Source organism: Scyliorhinus torazame, chromosome 20 (genome assembly GCF_047496885.1).
Source record: "Scyliorhinus torazame isolate Kashiwa2021f chromosome 20, sScyTor2.1, whole genome shotgun sequence".
Lineage (NCBI taxonomy): Eukaryota > Metazoa > Chordata > Chondrichthyes > Carcharhiniformes > Scyliorhinidae > Scyliorhinus > Scyliorhinus torazame.
Genome location: NC_092726.1, coordinates 22,417,052 through 22,440,351, shown reverse-complemented (window position 1 = coordinate 22,440,351; position 23,300 = coordinate 22,417,052). Strand labels below are relative to the sequence as shown.

General features: G+C 50.4%; 1 protein-coding gene across 2 annotated transcripts; it reads left to right on the top strand.

The window, feature by feature from the left end:
- The first annotated feature begins 7,088 nt into the window (after window positions 1-7,088).
- gins4 (GINS complex subunit 4 (Sld5 homolog)) lies at window positions 7,089-23,300 on the top strand. 2 transcript variants are annotated; one of them, XM_072485921.1, is made up of 8 exons: window positions 7,090-7,270; window positions 8,675-8,761; window positions 12,978-13,091; window positions 14,498-14,595; window positions 17,468-17,556; window positions 18,754-18,844; window positions 19,912-20,024; window positions 23,196-23,300. In XM_072485921.1, exons 1-7 carry the CDS (start codon window positions 7,166-7,168, stop codon window positions 20,006-20,008), a joined length of 681 nt encoding a protein of 226 aa, XP_072342022.1. In that variant the 5' UTR covers window positions 7,090-7,165; the 3' UTR covers window positions 20,009-20,024; window positions 23,196-23,300. The 2 variants fall into 2 exon arrangements, with proteins under 2 accessions (XP_072342023.1, XP_072342022.1); XM_072485922.1 differs by lacking the exon at window positions 17,468-17,556 and having other exon boundaries at window positions 7,089-7,270.

Here is a 23,300-nt window from a genome sequence, read left to right as displayed (position 1 = left end):
TTGTGGGGGCGAAACCCACGCAGACACGGGGGAGAATGTGCAAACTCCACACGGACAGTGACCCGGGGCCGGGATCGAACCTGGGACCTCGGCGCCATGAGGCAGCAGTGCTAACCACTGCGCCACCGTGCTGCCCATCAGTTCATTAATTTGTCGTAATATAAATAAGACACGGGCAGCAGGGTGGCGCTGTGGATAGCACTGGGACTACGGCGCTGAGGACCCGGGTTCGAGTCCCGGCCCTGGAAATAGTTTTCGTTTTCGGAGACGTTGGCTGGAGGAGGCTACAGAGGTTGGGACGGGGATGGGATTTAAACAAGACAATGGGAATTGAAATTTTGAGATTGAGGTGGTCTGGGAACCCATGTCCCATAGGTGGGGGGGGGGGGGGGGGGGGGGGGATTTGAGAAGTTGAGGTTGGGGAAAGGGTTTTAGAATGCGAAGGCACAGAGATGTCCATCGTCTGTATGTGTCAATAGCTTCAATAGATCATAGAATTTACAGTGTAGAAGGAGGCCATTCAGCCGATCGAGTCTCCCTTGGAAAGAGCACCTTACTTAAGCCTATGCCTCCACCCTATCCCCGTAACCCAGTAGCCTGACATAACCTTTTGGATACGAAGGGGCAATTTAGCACGGCCAATTCAACTAACCTGGAGATCTTTGGACTGTGGGAGGAAACCGGAGCACCCGCAGGAAACCCACGCTGACAACGGGGAAAACGTGCAGACTCCGCACAGACAGTGAGCCAAGCGGGAATCGAACCTGGGTCCCTGGAGCTGTGAGGCAACAGTGCTAACCGCTGTGCCACCATGCCGCCCATAATAGAGCACAGAAAACTCGGGTAAAGAGCTCTGGATAAGCTGTCTGATATCGGTGTGACTGATCCATCGGGAACGCACTTTGTGGCTTTCAACAGAAGGCCCCTTTTAACCTGTAAAATGCCTTCACATTGCGTAACGTACCTCAGGGCAACACGGAGTCACTTTGGGGTCTCACAGATAGAATAATTCATCTCAGGGATGTTGATTTAGGGACAAAGATTGACTGAGGAGATTTACCCTGCCTTGAGATCCGGGTTAGATGCAGAGTAAAGTGCCCATTGAGAAATGGTGAATAGATCTTTTAAGAAGCTGCTGATAGATCAGGGCAGAGCTTTGCTTGAAGCAAACCATTGCAGATTTATATGGTAATGTTCCAAAGATATTCCAGGTTCAATCAGTTTGCTAAGTGCCACTTCTGAACCGTGTTGTTCTGAGCAATATTAATTTAAGCCTGTTGCTTTTGTGTGAGGCCTTGGTACTTGAATTAACCCCTGCCTTCGCTCTCTCCCACTGTGGATGGCGAGAAGGTATTAATGGGCTCAGTGAGTAAAACTGAGGCAAATGGAATCCAATTTGGAGTGTGCTGGGTAGGAAAGGTGGAGAACATTGTGCCGTGAGGCATGATGGGAAAAGTGGCCAACAGTCTGGTGTGTGTGAAAACGTGTCATGGCAGTGTCCCTTTAAGAAATGCTTTGTATGATCACAAGGCTTCAGTGATGTCATAGTGTGGGTGGAGCTGGGCTGTGGCTCCGAGTTTTACTTTCGTTTTGGGCTGGGAGCTGGGCTGTGGCTCTGAGTTTTACTTTTGTTTTACACAGTTGGAAGCTGGATTCAGACAAAGGAGGCTGCTCGTGTCTCTCTCTCTCTCTCTGCATGTTAAAAGGTGTCCGGATCACTTGATAATTGAAAAGTGATAACCGTTTTCTGGTAAGAACTCAAACCTACTGTTTTGGTAAAAGGGTGTCTCTGGTTTATTGGGCGTTGTTATCAAATTGAAACAGTTGAACGGGAAGTTATTAAGGGTTATATATATATAGAGAACTGTAGCTGTGTGGGGTATTTACATTTGAAGTTGCTAAAAATGCTTACTGTGTGTGTTTATAAAAATGTTAACTGAATTTGTCGAATAAACTTTGTTCTTGATTAAAAGTGCTGAAGGCCTCTGTTGAATAAGGCCTGAAAAGTAGGCCCTTGCGCTCCCCGTAACCAAAATCTATAAACAGCTGTACGTCAGGCGAACTCCGTGATATACTTTGGAGCTTTCGAAACCCTGGCCCACAACAAACTTCAGCAAAAAGGTAATTTTGTGGGACCAGACAGACCGATGGCTTGCAACTAGACACACTTTGCTTTGCAACAGCGAAAGCAAGGCTCTCTCAAGGACGAAGGAGGCCGATGTGTTACAGGATTGTTTACATGGAGGAACGATAAGGGTGTGAGGGGACCCTGGCTCCCCAGACCGGCAGGCGGGTGGGCAGGCGAACGGCGCCCCCCAGCGGCCACCCAAGGCAGTTGGTACCCCGGCCAAAAGGGGAGCTTGGCACCAAGGGTGCCCCGCTGCAGCCAAACCTGGATTTGGCATCCAAGGGTGCCCCACAGTGACCAAACCTGGATTTGGCACCCAAGGGTGCCCCACAGTGACAAAACGAGTAGCTGGCACCCAAGGGTGCCCAGCAGCAACCGAACATGCAATTGGTGCCCAAGGGTGCTCCCTTAGTACCCAACCTGTTTGTCTAAGGCAGCACGGTAGCACAGTGGTTAGCACATTTGCTTCACAGCTCCAGGGTCTCAGGTTCGATTCCCAGCTTGGGTCACTGTCTGTGCGGAGTCTGCACATCCTCCCCGTGTGTGCGTGGATTTCCTCCAGGTGCTCCGGTTTCCTCCCACAGTCCAAAGATGTGCAGGTTAGGTGAATTGGCCACGATAAATTGCCCTAAGTGACCAAAAAAGGTTAAGTGGGGGTTACTGGGTTACGCGGAATAGGGTGGCGGTGTGGGCTTGAGTAGGGTGCTCTTTCCAAGAGCCGGTGCAGACTTGATGGGCCGAATGGCCTCCTTCAGCACTGTAAATTCTATGAAATCTAAACTAAGAACGTACAACCTTATTAAATAAAAGCAGGGACTTCGAGAATCAGCAGCGGTAACCCTGGGATCGACATTCGCAAGACAAGACCCAGAGTTTGGGAATTCAGGGCACACAGCCTCCAGAGCGAGCCTAGCCAAGTTCTCTCTATCGGGTAGTATTTTTGGCTCCGGCTGTGAGTCTTGAACCTTATGTAACTATTCAAATAAGCTCAGTGAGATTATTGAGGGCTGGTTTGTCGTCTTCATTGGTTTGCTCCGGCAGAGGGCAGCACCAAGTGCGTGTGTATGGGGAGTGGGAACAAAGCAAGGGAATTCCCAATAAACAGGAGCGTTCCGAAAAGTCTGGAGGAACCGCATGTCCTCCTTCTTCCAGGGGTGGGATGTTACCTTATTTTTTCAATGTGTCGGTTCAGGTTAGAAAACCGGGGAGAATCCCGTTGGTGCCAATGGTGGGAAACCGTTTGATAAGGTGGATTCATAATTGGCTTAGTTGTCGGAGACAGAGGGCGATGATAGACGGCTGCTTTAGTGACTGGACACCAGTGTCCAATCACAGGGATCTGTGCTGGGTCCCCTATTGTTGTCATTTATATAAATGATACAGATGACTATGTGGGGGAGTAGGATCAGTAAGTTTGTGGACGACACTAAGCTTGGCCGGGTGGGTAACAGTGACGTTGAGTGTCTTGGGTTACAGGAAGGTGTAGACGGAATGGTCAAATGGGCAGGAAGGTGGCAGATGGAATTTAACCCTGAAAAGTGTGAGGTGAAACACTTCGGAAGGAGTAATGTGACAAGGTAGTATCATGGCCTGATACTGGGAAGTTCGGAGAGGAACAAAGGGACCTTGGCATGTTTGTCCATAGAAGGCAGGCGGGCAGGTTAATCGGGGGTGAAAAAGGCACATGGGACACTTGCCTTTGTCAATCGAGGCACAGATTACAAAAGCAGGGAGGTCAGGTTGGGAGTTGTGTAGAACTTTGGTGAACCACAGCTGGACTGCTGTGTGCAGTTGTGGTCACCACAGTATAGGAAGGATGTGGTTGCACTGGAGGGCGTGCAGAGGGGATTCACCAGGATGTTGCCTAGGATGGAAGTTATGAAGAGAGGTTGGATAGGCTGGGGTTGTTTTCCTTGGAGCAGAGAAGGCTGAGGGGCGACCTGATCGAGGTGGACAAGATTCTGAGGGTCATGGACAGGGTGGATAGGGAGCAGCTATTCCACTTAGTTGAAGGGTCAGTTACGAGGGGTTCTCTGTCTCACTCTTTCTCTCTCTCTCTTTAACTCTCTCCCTCGTGTCTCTCTCTGTCCCTCTCTCTGTTTCTCCCTCTCACTGTCTCTCTCTGCCTGTCTGTGTCTGTATGTCTCTCTCTCTCTCTTCCCCCCCCCCCCCCCCTCTCTCTCTCTCTGTCTCTCTCTCTCTCTCTGTAACTCTCTCTCTCTCTCAAAGAACAAAGAAAATTACAGCACAGGAACAGGCCCTTCGGCCCTCCCAGCCTGCGCTCTCTCCCTCCCTGTAACTCTCTCTCTGTCCATCTCTCTCTCTCTCTCTCTGTAACTCTCTCTCTCTGTCTCTCTCTTTCTGTCTGTCTCTCTCTGCCACCCTTTCTCTCTGTTTCTCTCCCTCTGTAACATTCTCTTTCTCTGTGTCTCTCTCTCTCTCTGTCCATCTCTCTGTGTCTCTGTCTCTCTCTGTAACTCTCTCTCCCTCTTTGACTATCTCTCTGTCTCTCTCTTTCTCTGTCTCTCTCTCTGTAACCATCTCCCTCTCTGTCTATCTGACTCTGCCTCTCTCATTCTCTGTCTCTCTCTCTGTAACTCTCTCCCTCTCTGTCTCTGTCTCTCTCTCTCTGTCCCTCAGTCTGTCTGTCTCTGTGTCTATCTCTCTCTCTGTCTCTTTCTTTCTCTGTAGCAGCGCCTAGGAACCGTTTCTGATGCAGGTTCGGGATTATGAAGGTCCCCTCGGCCGTGAGTAACACAGCCTGCAAATCCTAGCCCAATTCCAGGAATCCTGGCCCCATTCCCGAGTATTCCCCATTCATCGCAAGGCCGGAATGCCAAAGCTGCAGTTGGGCAGCTGTGGTGAAGCCTGGGCCTTTGCTGTCCATGACGACGTTCTGTTGCTGGCGTGTGCTAAATAAACAGGGATTTAGCTGTTAAGAGTGGCTTTAAAGCTGGAGGATTCTAATAAAACCAGATAGATTGCAGGAGATAATGATGCCTGCCCAGATTTGTCCAAATCAGCACTGCTGCTTTCAGTGATTGACCACTCTGAGGCCTAGCTGTCATCAGGCCGTAATCCTGAATTGTTGAGGAGCTTGGCTTGACGAGGCAGCTGATTATAGTGGTTGAAAAGAATTTCCCCGCAGCCATTCTATTCCTTTTACAATGACTAATCAGACAGCTCGACACCCGAGTGGATGGATACGTGCCAGGTGAAGGTTGAACAGCAGAAGGTTAAGGGTGGCATGGCGGCACAGTGGTTAGCACTGCTGCCTACTGAAACTTCAATTTTTATTGTGCTTTTAGCCATTGCTGAGGCTGGATTGAAGAGGAAAAAGAAAGCAAGAAATGTATTTTTTAATTCTCCATTTTATAAATCTCCAACAACAATTAAAACCTGAAGGAACGAGATTCTCTATTTTCGTTAATTTTCAGTGCCAGAGAGGTTGGCGAAGAACAATGAACACTGACTGTTAAAAGGGTACTGAGTCTTGAAATGACTTACTTTTTCTGTGATGAATTTAGTCACTCAAATGGTGCAGTAACAGTTAACAGGTTAGCATTAAGAAAGAGTGATCTATAAGTTTTAACAGGGCAGATCCTTGTTATTAGAGAATTCAAGACAAGACCTGCTTTATGATCTACCGGGCCACTAAAATTGTGTTTTCCCATGTTTCCTTGCTCCATTTCCCCATTTCTTTCCCTTATCTCAGGATGATGTCCAGTCCACCCACTCCCGTTTGTGTATCATACATGAAGGCAATGTCAGGGTGAATGAAGTGTATACAGACAGCCACTAGAGGGAGCTAGTCCAAAGAGTATATAAGGGTTGACGCTGAGTCTTGAAGATACAGAAGAAGATACAGAAGGGAGATGAGGCATGAGAGAGAGCGAATGAACAGACTTGAGAGTTCTGCAGTTAGAGATAGCATAGTTTAATACAGAAACCTTCTGCTTGAGGAATGGGAACGAATTTTAGTTAGTAATGTAATAAATTTATAGTTTTGTCTGTTAACAAGACTTATTTGTTCAACACTACCCAACCAAGCCATCCAACTAAAGCAAAGCAGAGAACACCGTTCATTGTCTGCAGTGAGAAAAATGATGGATGGCCATGCAGGTGAGGTATTGAATTACTCTCAAGCAAGCCTGAATATGAATGAACACCTGCAGATGGGGAAGAAAGTGCTGGTGGGGAAATTGCAGAGTTAGAAATTCGGACAAATCACTGAATCATTGGTTATGTTTGGTGCTGTACATTGCAGGTATTGGGTTTCGGCTGGCACTCTCTGCTGCAATTGTGTAGACTCGCAGAGGCTGTCAACCATGGGCAATGCTTCTTACTGTGCTCACCCCAGTCCAACGCCGGCATCTCCACATCATGGGCAATGTTGACACATCACCCAGCAGCAAGACAGGAAGCTTCACCAACAGCTGACCTGAGTAATTTTGAGAAGGGTCTCTGCACCAGATCCTGGCCGGGAAAATGCAGGGAACTCGTTATTTTTTGGTCAGGAAGGATATTTTCACAACTGTTTTATCCCAACATAAGTAGCCAATTGACCGAGATCGAATGAACCGAGGTACAAAGTGAAGGGACAGTCTCTGAAAGGGAATCTGCCTTAAACGAAAAGCCAATCACAAATGAGATTTTAATCTGCTCCCTGAAGAGATTTGCAAATTGGTGACAGTCCAGTTCGATGAAAAGAGGTCGCAAAGTGGAAGCGACAAGCTGGAATGGGAACGGATTGTTGATCCAGAGAAGCGCTGCCAGGCTGGCAAGCTGTTTCCGCCTTGAGGAAAGATGGCGTCGCCCTCAGTGGTCACGGCGACGTCGGGAGGGAGGGCGGCGCGGTGACGTCAATAGGGCGGGCGGCCTGCGCGCTGACGACATGGCGGGGGGTGACGTCACGAAGGCGGGTGACGCAATGACGTCCGGAGGGCGGCGCGGTGGCGTCATGAGGGCTGTCGGCGCAGGCCGTCCGGCCTTCGGGCGGGAACTTGGCGGCGCCGCCCGGCTCTCTGTTTGGGGAGAATGGCCGGGGAGGGGGACGGGGAAGACGCCGAGCTGTTCCGGGACTCCGAGCAGGAGGAGGAGGAGATTCTGACCCCGGCTCAGCTCATCGCCAAACTGGAGGAGGTGAAGCAGCCCGGGGTCGCACAGCAAGATCCCACAGGCGGCCACTTGACCCGTGGGCAGGGCCCCCCCCCCCCCGGGGAGGGGCCCTTTAACCCCCCCCCCGGGGAGGGGCCCTTTAACCCCCCCCCAGGGGAGGGGCCCTTTAACCCCCCCAGGGGAGGGGGCCCTTTAACCCCCCCAGGGGAGGGGCCCTTTAACCCCCCCCCCCCCCCGGGGAGGGGGTCCTCTAACACCCCCCCCCAAACCTGGGGTGGGGGGTTCTTTAACACCCCCACGGGGAGGGGGCCCTTTAAACCCCCACTGAGGGTAGGGTTCCTTTTAAACCGCCCCCCCCCCCCTCCCCCCGGTAGGCGGGCCTTTTTCACCCCCCAGGGGAGGTGGCCCTTTAACACCCCCCTCCCCCAGGGTAGGGGGCCCTTTAACCTCACCCTCCCCCGACAGGAGGGCGCAGGCTCGCTTTACCGTCTCAGCTGAAAGACAGCGCCTCCAGCAATGCAGCTTTCTTGCGGTACTGCATGGGCATGTCAGATTCCCCACAGTGTCGAAGGAGGCCATTCGGCCAATCGCGTCTGCACCGACCCTCCGAAAGAGCATCCTACCTTGGCCCACCTGGGAACCCCACCACCTGGAGGTTGCCTTCCAAGTCGCACACCACCCTGACATGGAAATATATCGCTGTTCCTTCACTGTTGCTGGAGCCAAGTCCACTGATGTACTTTTTAAATCTAAATTTAGAGTACCCAATTCATTTTTTCCAATGTAGGGGCAATTTAGTGTGGCCAATGCACATCTTTGGGTTGTGGGGGCGAATCCCACACAGCCATAGGGAAAATGTGCAAACTCCACAGGGGCAGTAACCCAGAGCCAAGATCGAACCTGGGTCCTCGGCGCATGAAGCAGCAGTGCTAACCACTACGCCACCGTGCTGCATTCCACTGATTCCGTAATGCCACTTGGACTGCAGTGGTTCAAAAAGACCGTGAATGACCACCTTCCCAAGGGGAATTAGAGATGGGAACAAATGATGCCCTCACCAAAAAGCTCCTCTCCCGGGTTTGCAGGTCTTGTTGCAGCCCCTACACTTGCCTGTTTGTTTTGGCACAGTTTGCTGCTGAGACCTTGTTGGCATGCTACCTATCCCGGCACAGACTGGCTGCGAGATTTCTCTTGTCAGATATGTCTCTAGAACAGCCTCGATTGCGTGTCCTGGGGTTGATCTTGAGATGTGCTGGCGCGCTCGCTTCGCGAGGCCTTTGGCCATTGCAGAGGGCATTGGGAGCCATGTCGAGTGGAGCTGGAGTCATCAATGAGGACATGCCTCCCCCCGAAGTGCTTGAATGCCACAGTTGCTTGCTTGGTGCATATATCGCTCCTAAACATGTCTTGCCTTTCATCTCTCCACAGGCCTGGCTGAATGAGAAGTATTCGCCTGACCTCCTTGAAAATAAATCTGAGATTGTGGAGTGTGTGATGGAACAACTGGACCACATGGTAACAATCGGGTGCCTTGATTTGAGGGCAAAAGCGCGGCTCAGACTGTCAGTTGTCTGGGAGTATGCAACTTGAACATTGCTGAATTTCTTCCCTCGTACAATCAATAGAGCAAACACAAGAGTGCCAAATGTCCAAGAACCGTAACAAATTGTTCTTCAGGAGATACGGGTGCCGATTGAACATAGAACATATAGTGCAGAAGGTGGCCATTCGGCCCATTGAGTATGCACCGGCCCACTTAAGCCCTCACTTCCACCCTATCCCCGTAACCCAATAACCCCCCCTAACCTTTTGGTCACGAAGGGCAATTTAGCCTGGCCAATCCACCTAACCTGCACGTCATTAGACTGTTGGAGGAAACTCACGCAGACACGGGGAGAACGTGCAGACTCCGCACAGACAGTGACCCAGCGGGGAATCGAACCTGGGACCCTGGCTATGTGAAGCCACAGTGCTATCCAGTTGTGCGACCGTGCTGCCAACTTGGTTGGCAAGTTGACTCCGATTGGCAGAGGTGTTGTCATGGAGGAAGCAACGGAATGCAATAGGCTCCCTGGTCATTCAAAAGAGCCCCACGGCCTGAACATATCCCTTTTGTTTGCAGAGTCCCTGTGTCTGAAAGTCTGTTGCTTCGAGCAAGTATAAATGAGCCACATTGCAAGCTCGGCTGATTGCCTTAAAGTGGTTGTCAGTGCAGCAATCGGCGCACTCAGGATTGTTTGAAATTTGGCATTTTTGTGTGTGCGCTGACGAGTGCAAGAACGAGAAGGTCCCGCAACGTGTCTCCCTTTTCAGCACTGTTTTTAAGTTTCTGTTCTCTCTCCAGCGTGCCAACTCTGAATACGATGTGATTCAAAGGGTCGCTGTCTGGGAACCTCATCCACCACCTGGCCTTCCCTTGTCGGGAGGCTGTCGAACCACAGGGAGTGAGCAACACAGCAAAAGCTGTGCCCCGTTGCGTCTCACGTTTGCACTCCCCATCAGCGGTGGGCAGCCTGTGGCCCGGGGACCCATCTGGGTTTGGACTGCGGCCCACGAGACATTTTGTTGACTATTGCCCACGGGTCGGGTTCCACATTCCGCCAATTTCCGTCCGTGCCATTTTTTTTCCTGCCGGTATGGCTGAAGTGATCCCCACGTAATGCGAGTGCTGACTGCTCACAGCATTGACCGTGAGAGGCGTGTGCTCCCTCTGTCTCCAAAGTGTAAATATTTCTTTTGTTTTAAACATTTGACGTTGATGACACTTCTGTTAATATATGATCGGTTGAGCATTTTCCATAACTCGATATGAAATATTCGGCTTGTATTAAATGTATTTAATCTTCTTCACGGGGTCACGGTTAGTGAACAAGCCCCATTTCAATCTGACGACGCAGTGAGAGGAACGAGATCCATGCTTGCGGACACTCACTCGAGTAGGTCGTCCGTCACTGCTCCAGATTGCTGCAGGTTAAGATGGAGAAACCGTAGCTCATTTTGCAGTAGAGATCACCCATACAGGTGAATCATAGGAGCAGAATTAGGCCACTCGGCCCATCGAGTCTGCTCCGCCATTCGATCATGGCTGATATTTTTCTCATCCCCATTCTCCTGCCTTCTCCCCATAACCCCTGATCCCCTTATTAATCAAGAGCCTATCTATCTCTGTCTTAAAGGCACTCAGTGATTTGGCCTCCACCGCCTTCTGCGGCAAAGAGTTCCACAGATTCACCACCCTCTGGCTGAAGAAATTCCTCCTCGTCTCTGTTTTAAAGGATTGCCCTGTCAGAATGACATGTGCTTTCACCCTTTCTCTCCCACAAGCACTGCCAATCAGGCCACAATTTGACGATTAAGTGCAAGATGCCTCTCCCCGATGCTTTGCTCAGCCGTAAGGGTGGTTAATTTGGAAACGGGAACAGAGGCGCAATTCCGTCCCCGATTTAGCTGCTCGTTTATTGCTGCTGCAAGTGTGCGAATGACATTTGGTCGCGAGCAGCGCGGATGTTACACTCGTGGCTCATTCCTCCTGGGGTGTGGGGGGGGAGGGGGGACGATTGCCAACGAGGGAGAGACAGGAACACAACTGGGAACACCAGGCATGTCGTTCTAACCTCCGTGCTGGTGAAGTTTATTTCTCCGCAGCCAGCCGGAGAAATCTGGGTTAATAAACGACAGGGCGGTATGGATTAGTTAAGAGCAAGTCCCGTTTTGCCAACTTGATTCAGTTGTTTGATAAATTTCACAGATTAACAAGAGTAATGCAGTTAATGTGTGTGTCGACTATTGAAAGGTATTCGATTAAGTGCCACACAATAGACTCATTAGCAAACCCGAAGCCCCTGGGATTAAAGGGATGGTGAGCGCACGGATACAAAATTGGCTGGCAGGCGGACTGTAAAGCGGAGAGTGGAACCATTGATCAGAAGAAGAATCAGGCAGACCCGAAACATAAACTCCGCTTCTCCCCCCTCGCCACCCACGCTCCCAGCAATTTTCTCTTTTTTATTTCCCTTTCCCAGCATCCGCAGTATTTTGCTTTTGTTACAGGGAGGGAACAATAGAACATAGAACGATACAGCGCAGTACAGGCCCTTCGGCCCACGATGTTGCGCCGACACAAAAGCCATCTAACCTACACTATGCCATTATCACCCATATGCTTATCCAATAAACGTTTAAATGCCCTCAATGTTGGCGAGTTCACTACTGTAGCAGGTACGGCATTCCACGGCCTCACCACTCTTTGCGTAAAGAACCTACCTCTGACCTCTGTCCTATATCTATTACCCCACAGTTTAAAGCTATGTCCCCTCGTGCCAGCCATTTCCATCCGCGGGAGAAGGCTCTCACTGTCCACCTTATCTAACCCCCTGATCATTTTGTATGCCTCTATTAAGTCTCCTCTTAACCTTCTTCTCTCCAACGAAAACAACCTCAAGTCCATCAGCCTTTCCTCATAAGATTTTCCCTCCATACCAGGCAACATCCTGGTAAATCTCCTCTGCACCCGCTCCAAAGCTTCCACGTCCTTCCTATAATGCGGTGACCAGAACTGTACGCAATACTCCAAATGCGGCCGTATCAGAGTTTTGTACAGCTGCAACATGACCTCCTGACTCCGGAACTCAATCCCTCTACCAATAAAGGCCAACACTCCATAGGCCTCCTTCACAACCCTATCGAACAAAGGGACCACATTTGCTATCCTCCAGTCCTCTGGTACTATTCCTGTAGCCAATGATGACATAAAAATCAAAGCCAAAGGTCCAGCAATCTCTTCCCTGGCCTCCCAGAGAATCCTAGGATAAATCCCATCAGGGTGCTTTCCGAGTGCTGGCGTCTTTCTGTTGCATGTTGGTGGGGTCCAGTCACGGATGTCTGGGAGGCACAGACTGGCCAAATGGGCCGGCGCATAGCTGATTAAATTTCGCCCAGAGAAGCGCCGCCGTTTCTGTCGGAAGAGCGAGGAGAGGCAAGATGAAAAGCAATGGAACCATTTTAAAAGGGAGGCGCAGGAACAGAGAAGGCAGGGGAGGTGTGTACCCAAATCTTTGGAGGTGGCTGGGCAAGTGGAGAAAGCCATTTTAAAATAAACATCCCCCCCCCGCCTGACCCTCTGGTTCAATCGCCACCAGTCCGCTCTCTCGCAGAAAGGGGAGAGCAGCTTGCGGTCCTCGTGGGCTATGGCGACTTTCGTTTTCTATTCTTTCTAAAACTAAATTTAGAGTGCCCAATTTGTTTTTTCCAATAAAGGGGCAATTTAGCGCGGCCAATCCTCCTACCCTGCACATCTTTGGGGTTGTGGGGGTGAGACCCACGCGGACACGGGGAGAATGTGCAAACTCCACATGGACAGTGACCCGGGGCTGGGATTGAACCCAGGACCATGGCGCCGTGAGGCAGCAGTGCTAACCACTGTGCTGCCCCTTTTGTTTTCCTTTCTAACATCATAAGGCCACACAGTAGCCTTAATGACATGGAGCCTAGCCAGGCCCGGCTGTCTATTCTTTGACCAGGGTTTTCAGCACAGACTGTGGGGCTAAGCACAGGAAGAGTTGCATTTATGTGTGGAGATCTGCAGAATCAAGGCTACAATCTCGCTCTCCAGTGTTTGCCCCTTTGAGCGAGGTCAATGCACAAATTTAACAAAAAGCCATCGGCTGATATTTCTGTATCCGACCTGGGGGAGCAGAGTTTCACTGTGAGCGTACTTCAATCCAATTCACAGGAGCAGAATTTGCAGCGAGCGAGGAAGGGAGACCTGAAAGTCACCATTCACCGAATGGAGATGGAGCGGATTCGCTACGTCCTCAGCAGCTACTTGAGATCACGGCTACAAAAGGTACCGGATTCCTCGAGGTGAAACGTTTTGTTTTAACACTGAGAGCTGGAGCAGAACGGGAGGGAATAAACGCCCAAGAATTAGTTCACAAATTCCAGTCCGGATCCTTTATGCTTTGCGGAATTGCTTGGCGTGTGCTGGTTCCTGAATATTATGGGTTGAGTCCGTCCAACGACCCGTGCGTTCTGACTCTGCAGTCGTGAACCCTTGCTAAAAACTGGCAAATGGCTATGTTTCCAGGGGAGGTTCTGGATACCAAATTAATCTTTATTTGGGTTTCTGGTAAGATGAAACGTCAGTATAACAAATTAAGAGGAATTATGAAGTGATAAAGCAATACTTAACAACTGGGCGATAGTTTTCTAGTCACCCCACCGCCTTTACTCTCTAGAACAGATCAACGCAAGTTCTGACCTGGTCCCGACTTCTCTTTCTGATCTGGTTTCTTCCGGGAACCTGTCCAATCCGCCGTTTAAGTCCGTTTTATCCCTCCCTGCTTCTGGAATCCAGGATTTCTCCTGCTAAAAGTAATTAATGCGCACCATTCTAGCACTGTGGTTAGCACTGTTGCTTCACAGTGCCAGGGTTGCAGGTTCGATTCCCGGCTTGGGCCACTGTCTGTGCGGAGTCTGCACGTTCTCCCCCGTGTCTGCGTGGGTTTCCTCCGGGTGCTCCGGTTTCCTCCCACAAGTCCCGAAAGACGTGCTGTTGGGTGAATTGGACATTCTGAATTCTCCCTCTGTGTACCCGAACAGGCGCCGGAATGTGGCGACGAGGGGATTTTCACAGTAACGTCATTGCAGTGTTAATGTAAGCCTGTGACAAGAATAAAGATTATATTATATACCAAACTGCTCTAACTTGCATCCCTCTCTAAATCTCCAGATGTATGCGTTGTGATATCCCGAATGCGGAACGGGCCCAATGCAGTTATTCACGTATGCAGTCTCTAAAAATTGATGCTAGAATGAAAAAAAATATTTTAAAACCCTTGCGTTGGATTGTCAAAGTCATTGCCACGGCCAGCACTTCCTCCTCATCTCTGATTGCCCTGGAGTGTGAAGTTGCCGTGGGGTCTGGAGTCACACGTAGGCCAGACTGGGTAAGGGCGGCAGATTTCCTTCCCTCGAGGGCATTGGTGAACCAGTTTAGTGTTCACACAATCGCTGATGGTTTCCCCGATCATTATCAAGGAGGCTTGCATTTTATTCCTGATTACCAGCCCAGGTGGGATTTGAACTTGCATCGCTGGATCACTAATCCTGGCGTCTGAATGACTAATCCAGTGACAATACCTCGATGCGACAGTCCCCACTTTGATTCGCGTGATTTGCCTGAGAATTTACTTTTGATTTGAATAAGTTCAGACAAAATAACACCGTGTTTCTTCTATTCCTCATCTCCAGATAGAGAGGTTCTTCCCTCACATCCTGGAGAAGGAGAAGTCCCTTCTCGAGGCAGCACCGTCCTGTTTGTCTCCGCAAGAATTCACCTTTGCAAAAGAGTGAGTGTGATAGGGAGCATCAGAGTCTCCCAGTCCAGGGTATGTTTTACCAGTAGCCGAGGCTCTCATGGTCTCTTCAATCGAGCTTCCTCGACGTGAGGCTCTTAGATGTTTGCTGGTTAAGGGTATCGAGAGTTTGCCGATGACCTGTTACAGTATGTGGCGGACCCGGTGGGGGGGATGCCGGAGGTGAAGAGGATCCTTAGGGAGTTTGGAGACTTTTCCGGGTATAAGCTCAACATGGGGAAGAGTGAGCTATTTGTGATACAGCCAGGGAAGGGGGATAGATGAGCTTCCACTGAAGAGGGCGGAGAGGGGTTTTCGGTACCTAGGGACCTGAGGGGCCCTACACAAGCTCAACTTGACGAGGCTGGTGGAGCAGATGGAGGAGGAGTTTAAAAGGTGGGATATGCTGCCACTCTCCTTGGAGGGTAGGGTACAGTCGGTGAAGATAACGGCCCTCCCGAGGTTCCTTTTTATTCCGGTGCCTCCCCATCCTGATCCCTAAGGCCTTTTTTAAGCGGGTCAGCAGGAGCATCATGGGATTCGTGTGGGCGAAAAAGACCCCGAGGGTGAGAAGGGTGTTTCTGGAACGGAGCAGGGACAGAGGAGGGTTAGCGTTACCTAATCTGTGTGGGTATTACTGGGCTGCCAATGTGGCGATGATACGCAGGTGGGTAATGGAGGGGGAGGGGGCGGCGTGGAAGAGGCTGGAGATGGCGTCCTGTGTGGGCACGAGCCTGAGAGCGCTGGTGACGGCACAGCTGCCGCTCCCGCCGACTAGGTACACCACGAGTCCAGTGGTGGCGGCGACCCTCAAAATTTGGGGGCAGTGGAGACGCCACAGGGGTGAGGTAGAGGCTCCGGTGTGGTCCCCAATCCGAGAGAACCATCGGTTTGTCCCGGGGAGAATGGATGGGGGGTTCCTGAGCTGGCACAGGGCAGGAATTAGAAGGATGGGGGACCTGTTTATAGATGGGAAGTTTACGAGCCTTGGGGCGTTGGAGGAAAAATTCGGGCTCCCCCCTGGAAATGCCTTCAGGTACATGCAGGTAAGGGCGTTTGTAAGATGGCAGGTGAGGGAATTCCTGCTGCTGCCAGCACTCAGGATCCAGGATAGGGTGCTCTTGGGGGTGTGGGTTGGAGAAGGCATGGTCTCGGTGATCTACCAGGAGATGCAGGAGGAGGAGGAGGCCTCGGTGGAGGAGCTGGAAGGTAAATGGGAGGAGGTGCTGGGGAGGAGATAAACGAGGGTACGTGGGCGGACGCCCTGGGTAGGGTAAATTCTTCCTCCTCTTGCGCCAGGCTTAGCCTGATACAATTTAAGGTTCTGCACAGGGTGCACATGACGGGGGCGAGGCTGAGTCGGTTTTTTTTTTAGTAGAGGACAGGTGTGTGAGGTGTTCGGGGAGCCCAGCAAATCACGTCCACGTGTTTTGGGCGTGCCCAGCGCTGGATGGGTTCTGGAGGGGTATTGCGAGGACGGTGTCTAAGGTGGCGAACACCCGGGTTAAGCCGAGTTGGGGGCTCGCACGATTTGGGGTATCGGACGAGCCGGGAGTGCAGGAGGCGAAAGAGGCCGGTATTCTGGCCTTTGCGTCCCTGATAGCCGGGCGGAGGATTCTGCTACAGTGGAAGGATGAGAGGCCCCCGAGCGTGGAAGCCTGGATCAGCGATATGGCAGGGTTCATTAAACTGGAGAGGGTAAAATTTGCCTTGAGAGGGTCTGTGCAAGGGTTCTTCAGGCGGTGGCAACTGTTCCGAGACTTTCTAGCGGGGCGTTAGGAGGTGGTCAGCAGCAGCCCGGGGGGGAGGGGTACTTTGTGTTTACTACTGTGTTTATTATCGCTTAATGGGGGGCTTGTATATTGGGGGAATACATGACATAGCTATAAGGTGTTTATTTATGTGTTCTTTATTTTTTCTTATTTCTGTAAGGGGGGATTTGGTTGAAAATATGTAAAACTTTGAATAAAAATATATTTTTTTAAAAGGGTATCGAGAGTTAAGGGAGCAATGGGCGAGGGGCTGAACAGCCTCCTCCTGTGAATTAAATCTTGCAACTCTCAATCGAAGCTCCAACAAAATATCTCTCCCTCGCTAAGTGATTGATAGCTCCCTGTTAACTTATACTTCCCGGTTGTAGAAAGGAAAATCGCCAGTCGATCCCATTCTTAATTCTGCTCGAAGTCCTTGAGATTAACTCGGGTAGCTCAGTGGTTAGCACGGTTGCTTCGCAGCTCCAGGGTCCCAGGTTCGATTCCCGACTTGTGTCACTGTGTCCGTGCGGAGTCTGCACCTTCTCCCCCGTGTGTGCGAGGGTTTCCTCCGGGTGCTCCGGTTTCCTCCCACAGTCCAAAGATGTGCAGGTTAGGTGGGTTGGCCGCGCTAAATTTAGCCCTTAGTGTCCAAAAAAGGTGAGGTGGCGAGAGGGTGGAGGTGTACTATCCAAGGACCAGTGCAGACTCGATGGGCCGAATGGTCTCCTTCTGCAGTGTAAATTCTCTGAACTCCCGGGGTGGTGGGAGATGGGGCTGTTTTCACAGGGAATGGTTGAACCTGCGACCCCTGAGGTGATTGAAATTAGAAGGGATTTTTTTCCAGGAACAATGCAAGTGGGAAAGAGCTGTTCTCGCTGCGTTAACTAACCTGAAAATCAGTGGAAATGATGGGAGTGGTTTTCAACCTCGAGGGGGTTAGAATTTGGGCTCGCCCTGTGCTGCTGGGAAGGGAATCCGTAAAGGCCTCGGAAAAGGACAGGGAAAAATAGGCTGCCTCAATCCGGAACCTAACTTGCCTCAAGTTGCACGAGTCGCTTCTTGTCGGCCGTCACTCGGCTGCCGCGGTGATTTATTAAAATCTTTCTCCACAGATACTCGGCCAATTGTGAGGCGTTCCTGAGGGGCCTTGCTCTGAGACACATGCCTCCTAACCTGCAACCGCTGGACCTCTTAAAATCCGGTGAGTTCCTCTCGGTTGCCGATCGTGGGTGAGAGGAGACCGTTTCAATGGGAATGATTTGTTTCTCTTGATTACCTCTTCTATCCACCGTTGACTCTTTCGAGAGTTCCAGGGAACCTGGTGAAGCTTTCCTCTTCAACACGGTCTTGTAAATGCAATAAAGAGTTGGCCAATGTTTCGCTCTCAATGTAGAAATTGTTATATATTATATTTGTGGCAGTAATGTTATTAAAAGCCTGAGTTAAGGTATATATTAGTTGCAGTAATATTATTAAGGACCCGACGATAAGGTATCCAATCTGTGTATCTTCTAAAACTGTAATTAAGGAGTCATAAAAGGTGAGGTCATGATTGACTCTAACCATTTACTTGTTTGCATCTAGCGGGCTAATGGGATATGATGATTGCTGGAGATAGGGTGGCACAGTGGTTAGCACTGCTGCCTCACTGCACTGAGGACCCGGGTTTGATCCTGGCCCTGGGTCACTGTCCGTGTGGCGTTTCCACATTCTCCCCGTGTCTGAGTGGGTCTCACCCCCAAAACCCCTCAAAAAAACATGTGCAGGAAAGGTGGATTGCCCATTAATGGAAAAAATAATCGGCTACTGTTAAATTAATTTTAAAAAATGATTGCTGGAGAGCAGATAATATATGTTGGGTTGTATTTAGAGCCCAGCTAAGCAAGTCATGTGACATTGTAATGGCAGACAGATGATGAAATTCATGGGAGGAGCCAGGTATGTCTGTAGTTTTGCAGTTTGCCACAGGATTTGAGCCTGACAAGAAAGAAGGATTTTAAATTGAACAGCAGTTTAGCCAAATGACGCTAGGTTGATCAGAAGTGGACTGAATCTGCCCTCGAAAGGAACGCTCTCCAAAAGTCTCGACACAACTAAACAAGTAATCTGTTTGTTAACTTTATTTATAAGTGCCATTTGAGCTGTCTTGGGTTGCTGAATTGGAGTGAGTAAGTTCAAGTTTTCCCTTTTAAGAGTTGTTTAACTGATCATTGTAAAGCTATTTTCTTTGATGTTAATGTGGTTAATTCTGTGTCCAAGATCCTAACAAATGTTAGGGTCATGTCCGATGTCCTAACACCGTGCTCGAGTGGATGTAACCAAGTGAGGTTTTGTGTAACTGCCCAGCTCCTGTGTTTCGTTTTTAATCAGACCGGTCTGTTTTCCTTTTCCACCTCAGTTCCCAAGCCCAACCTGGATTCCTTTGTCTTCCTGACTGTGAAGGAGAGGCAGGAGAACATTCTGGTGGAGCCGGAGACAGAGGACCAGAGGTAGGAGGATATTTGCCACCCGGCAGAGTTTTGACGGGAAAAGGCTACTTGCGCCTTGGAACCTGCAGCATCCGCCCGCACCCTTGGACAAACCGTTTAATGTCTCCTAGGCGGCACGAGCCTGTCGAGGAATCAAACCCACGTGTGAAGGTTAGGTGCCCGGGCCGGATTTGGGAATGGTTGCTACCTGGAGGAGTTATGACTTGACACCGGTTAACAGAGAATAACTTAAAACTCCAGTGTGCACTAGATGCGATGCAGGACTTGATGTGATGCAGGACTTACCAGATTTGGGTAGCACAAGTGGATAGCACTGTGGCTTCACAGCGCCAGGGTCCCAGGTTCGATTCCCCGCTGGGTCACTGTCTGTGCGGAGTCTGCACGTTCTCCCCGTGTCTGCGTGGGTTTGCTCCGGTTTCCTCTCACAGTCCAAAGACGTGCAGGTTAGGTGGATTGGCCATTGTAAATTGCCCTTGGGGATCAAAAAGGTTAAGAGGGGTTATTGGGTTACGGGGATCGGGTGGAAGTGAGGGCTTAAGTGAAAACTCGATGGGCCGAATGCACTGGACGCTGCATCACATTCCCTCTTCCCCATGATGGGGAAGTAGCTTTTCCTTGACTGATTTAGAATGGTTCGCTGCATTTCTGGGGATGTGGGAGCCGCTGGGTGAGGCCAGCATTTGTTATCCACCTCAACTTGCCCTTGAACTGAGTGTCCTCCCACAGTGCGGCGGGTGTGGAGTCACCTGTAGGCCAGACCGGGTAAGGAGGGCAGATTTCCATCCCGAAAGGGACATCGGTGACCCAACTGGGTTTCCAACACCGCGTCCACAATGGCTGTCACGGGGGGGGGGGGGGGGGTTACCAGGTTTCTGAGTTGAATTTAAGTTGTGCCTGGGTGGGATTTGAACCTGTGGACCGCACGGCAATAGCCCGGGTACCAGGATTGCTGGTCCAGTGCCGCTACCTCCACACCGCCATCCCAGTGGCCGTGTGGCCTGCTCCTGGGTTTGCTTGCACCTAGGAAGCCACTGGGACACACACAGTCTTCTGTTTTCCCCCTCCAGGGAGTACACCGTGGATTTGGAGGAAGGCTCCCAGCACCTGATGAAATACAAGACGATTGCCCCTCTTGTAGCGAGTGGGGCAGTGCAGCTGATATAAACAGAGAGCCGGAGAGGTAAGGTGAAGTGGATTTGAAACGCGCCAGGTCCCTCACTCCTGAAGTGATTTCTTGAGAGGTCAGTGTGGAGGCACGGGCGGGCTGGGGTCTTCACAAGATTCTGTTCTTCATTCCCTGCCCATTAGAAATCTGGGCATGCCCTGGTTTTGCGGCTCTGGCTATTTGGGATAATACCGGCCGGCACTCCCCTGGTACGCACCCCATTTTCAGAGTCCCAATCGCAGGGCTCAGGGGACGGCACAGACGGCAACAGCAGGAGCTACCTCTGCGGGATCATAGGGAATAGCAGCAGGATAAGGCCATTCAGCTCCTCGGCGCTGCCTCCGATAGATCGCGGCTGATTGTCTCCCCGAACGGCACTCCCCCACGCTGCCCCCTGATGCCATTAGTACCTAGAAACCTGTACGTTATTCCAGTCAGCACTCTCACTGGTCCAGACGGTTCAGTTAAGAGTTGCTATTCCTCCTGCGGCCTACAGGGCCGGTTCAGTGCACACAACAGTGCAGCACTCTCCAAGCCTTGTCGTCTCGCCATTGTCTGGTCAGCTTTGCATCACTTATCACCTTCCTAACTGTTATGGGCCAGGGTTTCGAGAACCCCAAAGTGTATCATGGAGTTCACCTGACTCACATTTAATAGATTGCGGTATGGGGAGCACACGGCCCACTCTACAGGGGTGGGACAGCAGAAATGGAAAAGTATTTTTTAAAGCAAAACAATGTTTATTCTATGAACTCAAGTTAACCTTTTTAAAACATCCGGTGAACATCGTAGCAACCATCAATTCAAATACAACCCCCAAAGAATACAACACAAAGTAATCCTTAATAACTTCCCAAACAACATCCGGAAGACAGAAGAAACACCTTTTATTAGAAGCACATGAGGTTTACATTCACTACTGAAAACATTTATAATTCTGAATTCACCAAATGATCAAGAGATGGTCTTTTGATGGCAGAGAGAACAGCAGTACACCTGCTCTGTCTGGCTTCAGCTCCAACACTGAAAACAAAACTAAAACACACCCTGCAGCAAACAGCCTAAAATGAAAGTAAAAAGCTGACAGACAGCCCAGCTCCTCCCAAACTCTGACATCACTGAAACACCCATTTCTTAAAGGTACATTTCTTAAACACACATTTCTGAAAGGTGCGCTCACATGACACTAACTCCGATTGCATGCATGAAGTGTGCGCTCCTCACTTCCCGAGGCACAGTGTCATGGACTTGTGGCAAATGTTCCCATTCGTCATGCTTTTAAGTGGCATGGATCCAGGGCACAAGGCGGTGGTACAGGTAGAACATAGGCGGCACGGTGGTTCACACTGTGGCTTCACAATGCCAGGGTTCCAGGTTCGATTCCCGGCTTGGGTCACTGTCTGTGCGGGCTCTGCTCGTTCTCCACGTGTCTGCGTGGGTTTCCTCCGGGTGCCCCGGTTTCCTCCCACAAGTCCCGAAAGACGTGCTTGTTGGGTGAATTGGACATTCTGAATTCTCCCTCTGTGACCCGAAAAGGCGCCAGAATGTGGCGACGAGGGGATTTTCACAGTAACTTCATTGCAGTGTTAATGTAAGCCTACTTGTGACAATAAAGATTATTATTAAGAAGTTTAAATCAGCACTGGGGAGATACAAGTGTTGCATTAAACTTACAGCTTGACATCTTAAAACTACTTGGTATAGCTACAGACAACAGTGGAGTGATGTTTTTAAACTTGAACCCTAATTAGGTAAATTAAACGTGTCGCGGACGGCAGGGCAGATGTGTTGCAGCTGTGGTAGGTGGGAGTGGGTGAATGTCGGGTATTTTGATTTTCAGAGACGATCCAGGAAAGCCGTACAAGAGGTTACTGCGCAAATTTCGGGATCATGGGATAGGGTAATTTTGTTTGGCATAGACTGAGGATTGGCTGATGGACAGAAAACCGAGTGGGAACTAGCTGCTTGTTGGCAGATAGCTGAGTGCCACAGTAATCCGTGTTTGGATCTCAGCCACCTTTGATAAAGATATCACCGATCTAGATAAAGGGAGCCGTGTAATGTTTCCACCTTAGCTGATGGGACAGCGTCAGGAGGAAAGCAAGTGACGAGGAGAGTCCAAACAGGTGGCAAACATATCGGGTTAAATAAGTTGGCAAGAATGTGATAAATAGACTAGAACGTGGAGAAATGTAAAGTTATTCACTTGGTCGGAAAAATAGAAAAGTATAATATTTGTGAGACCGGGTATTTTATTCAGAGGGCGTCCTTGTAAATGAATCACAGTATCCAGGCAGAGCAAGCTATTGGGAAGGGATTTGCATGCAAGTAAAGAAGGCTCATTAAGAGGCTGGTTTAGCACAGTGGGCTAAACAGCTGGCTTGCAATGCAGACCAAGGCCAGCAGCGCGGGTTCAATTCCCGTACCAGCCTCCCCGAACAGGCGCCGAAATGATGCGACTAGGGGCTTTTCACAGTAACTTCATTTGAAGCCGACTTGTGAGAATACGTGATTCTTCTTATTATTATTATTACAATTCGAGGGGGTCCTGGTGGGAGCATAGCTGGAGTTTTGTGACATTGGATGGCACAGCGTTCAGCGCTGCTGCCTCACGGTGCCACGGACCCGTGTGCGTGCGTGCAGTCTGCATGTTCTCCCCGTGTCTGCGTGGGTTTCCCCCGGGTGCTCCAGTTTCCTCCCGCAGTCCAAAGATGCGCAGGTTAGGTGGATTGGCCGTGATAAATTGGTCCTTAGTATCAAACGGTTTGGTGGGATTACTGGGATTGGAATGGGGGAGGGGGGGGGGGGGGGGGTAGTGGGCCTGGGTAGGGTGCCCTTTCTCAGAGGCTTGGCGCAGACTCGATGGGCTGAATGGCCTCCTGCACTGTAGGGATGCAATGATTCACCAAATTGGAGTTTAACAGCGGAAATGGTGTCCCCTTGCACTATGACCGGGACATTTTGATCACATTAGCAGTTTGTCTATTTTCCTCGGGGGGGTCAGCCTGTGCCTGTGACGAGGCGTAAGAGTTCGTGGTGGAGCGTTTTGTAATTTTCTCTGTACTAGTGTGAAATGCAAGAGGCGGGGGGGGGGGGGATTCAAAGCTCGAGGAATGGGGGCTGGACAGAGTCGCATTGGCTTGCGATGGGGAGGAAAAGTGAATGACATCTTTTGTTTTCTTTCAGAGTTGTCACGCGCATGAACCTGAAGAATGTGGGCCCACGTACTCTTGAAGGAAAATAGTCCTCTTTGTGAGTGTGCAAGAGCTAATAAAATTATTTGTCACTTTT

Coding starts and splice junctions, on each gene's coding strand:
- gins4 (XM_072485921.1), top strand. CDS start 7,166: ATGGCCGGGGAGGGGGACGGGGAAGACGCCGAGCTGTTCCGGGACTCC. Junction 14,596..17,467: donor GAATTCACCTTTGCAAAAGA/GTGAGTGTGATA, acceptor CTTTCTCCACAG/ATACTCGGCCAATTGTGAGG. Junction 17,557..18,753: donor GCTGGACCTCTTAAAATCCG/GTGAGTTCCTCT, acceptor TTTCCACCTCAG/TTCCCAAGCCCAACCTGGAT.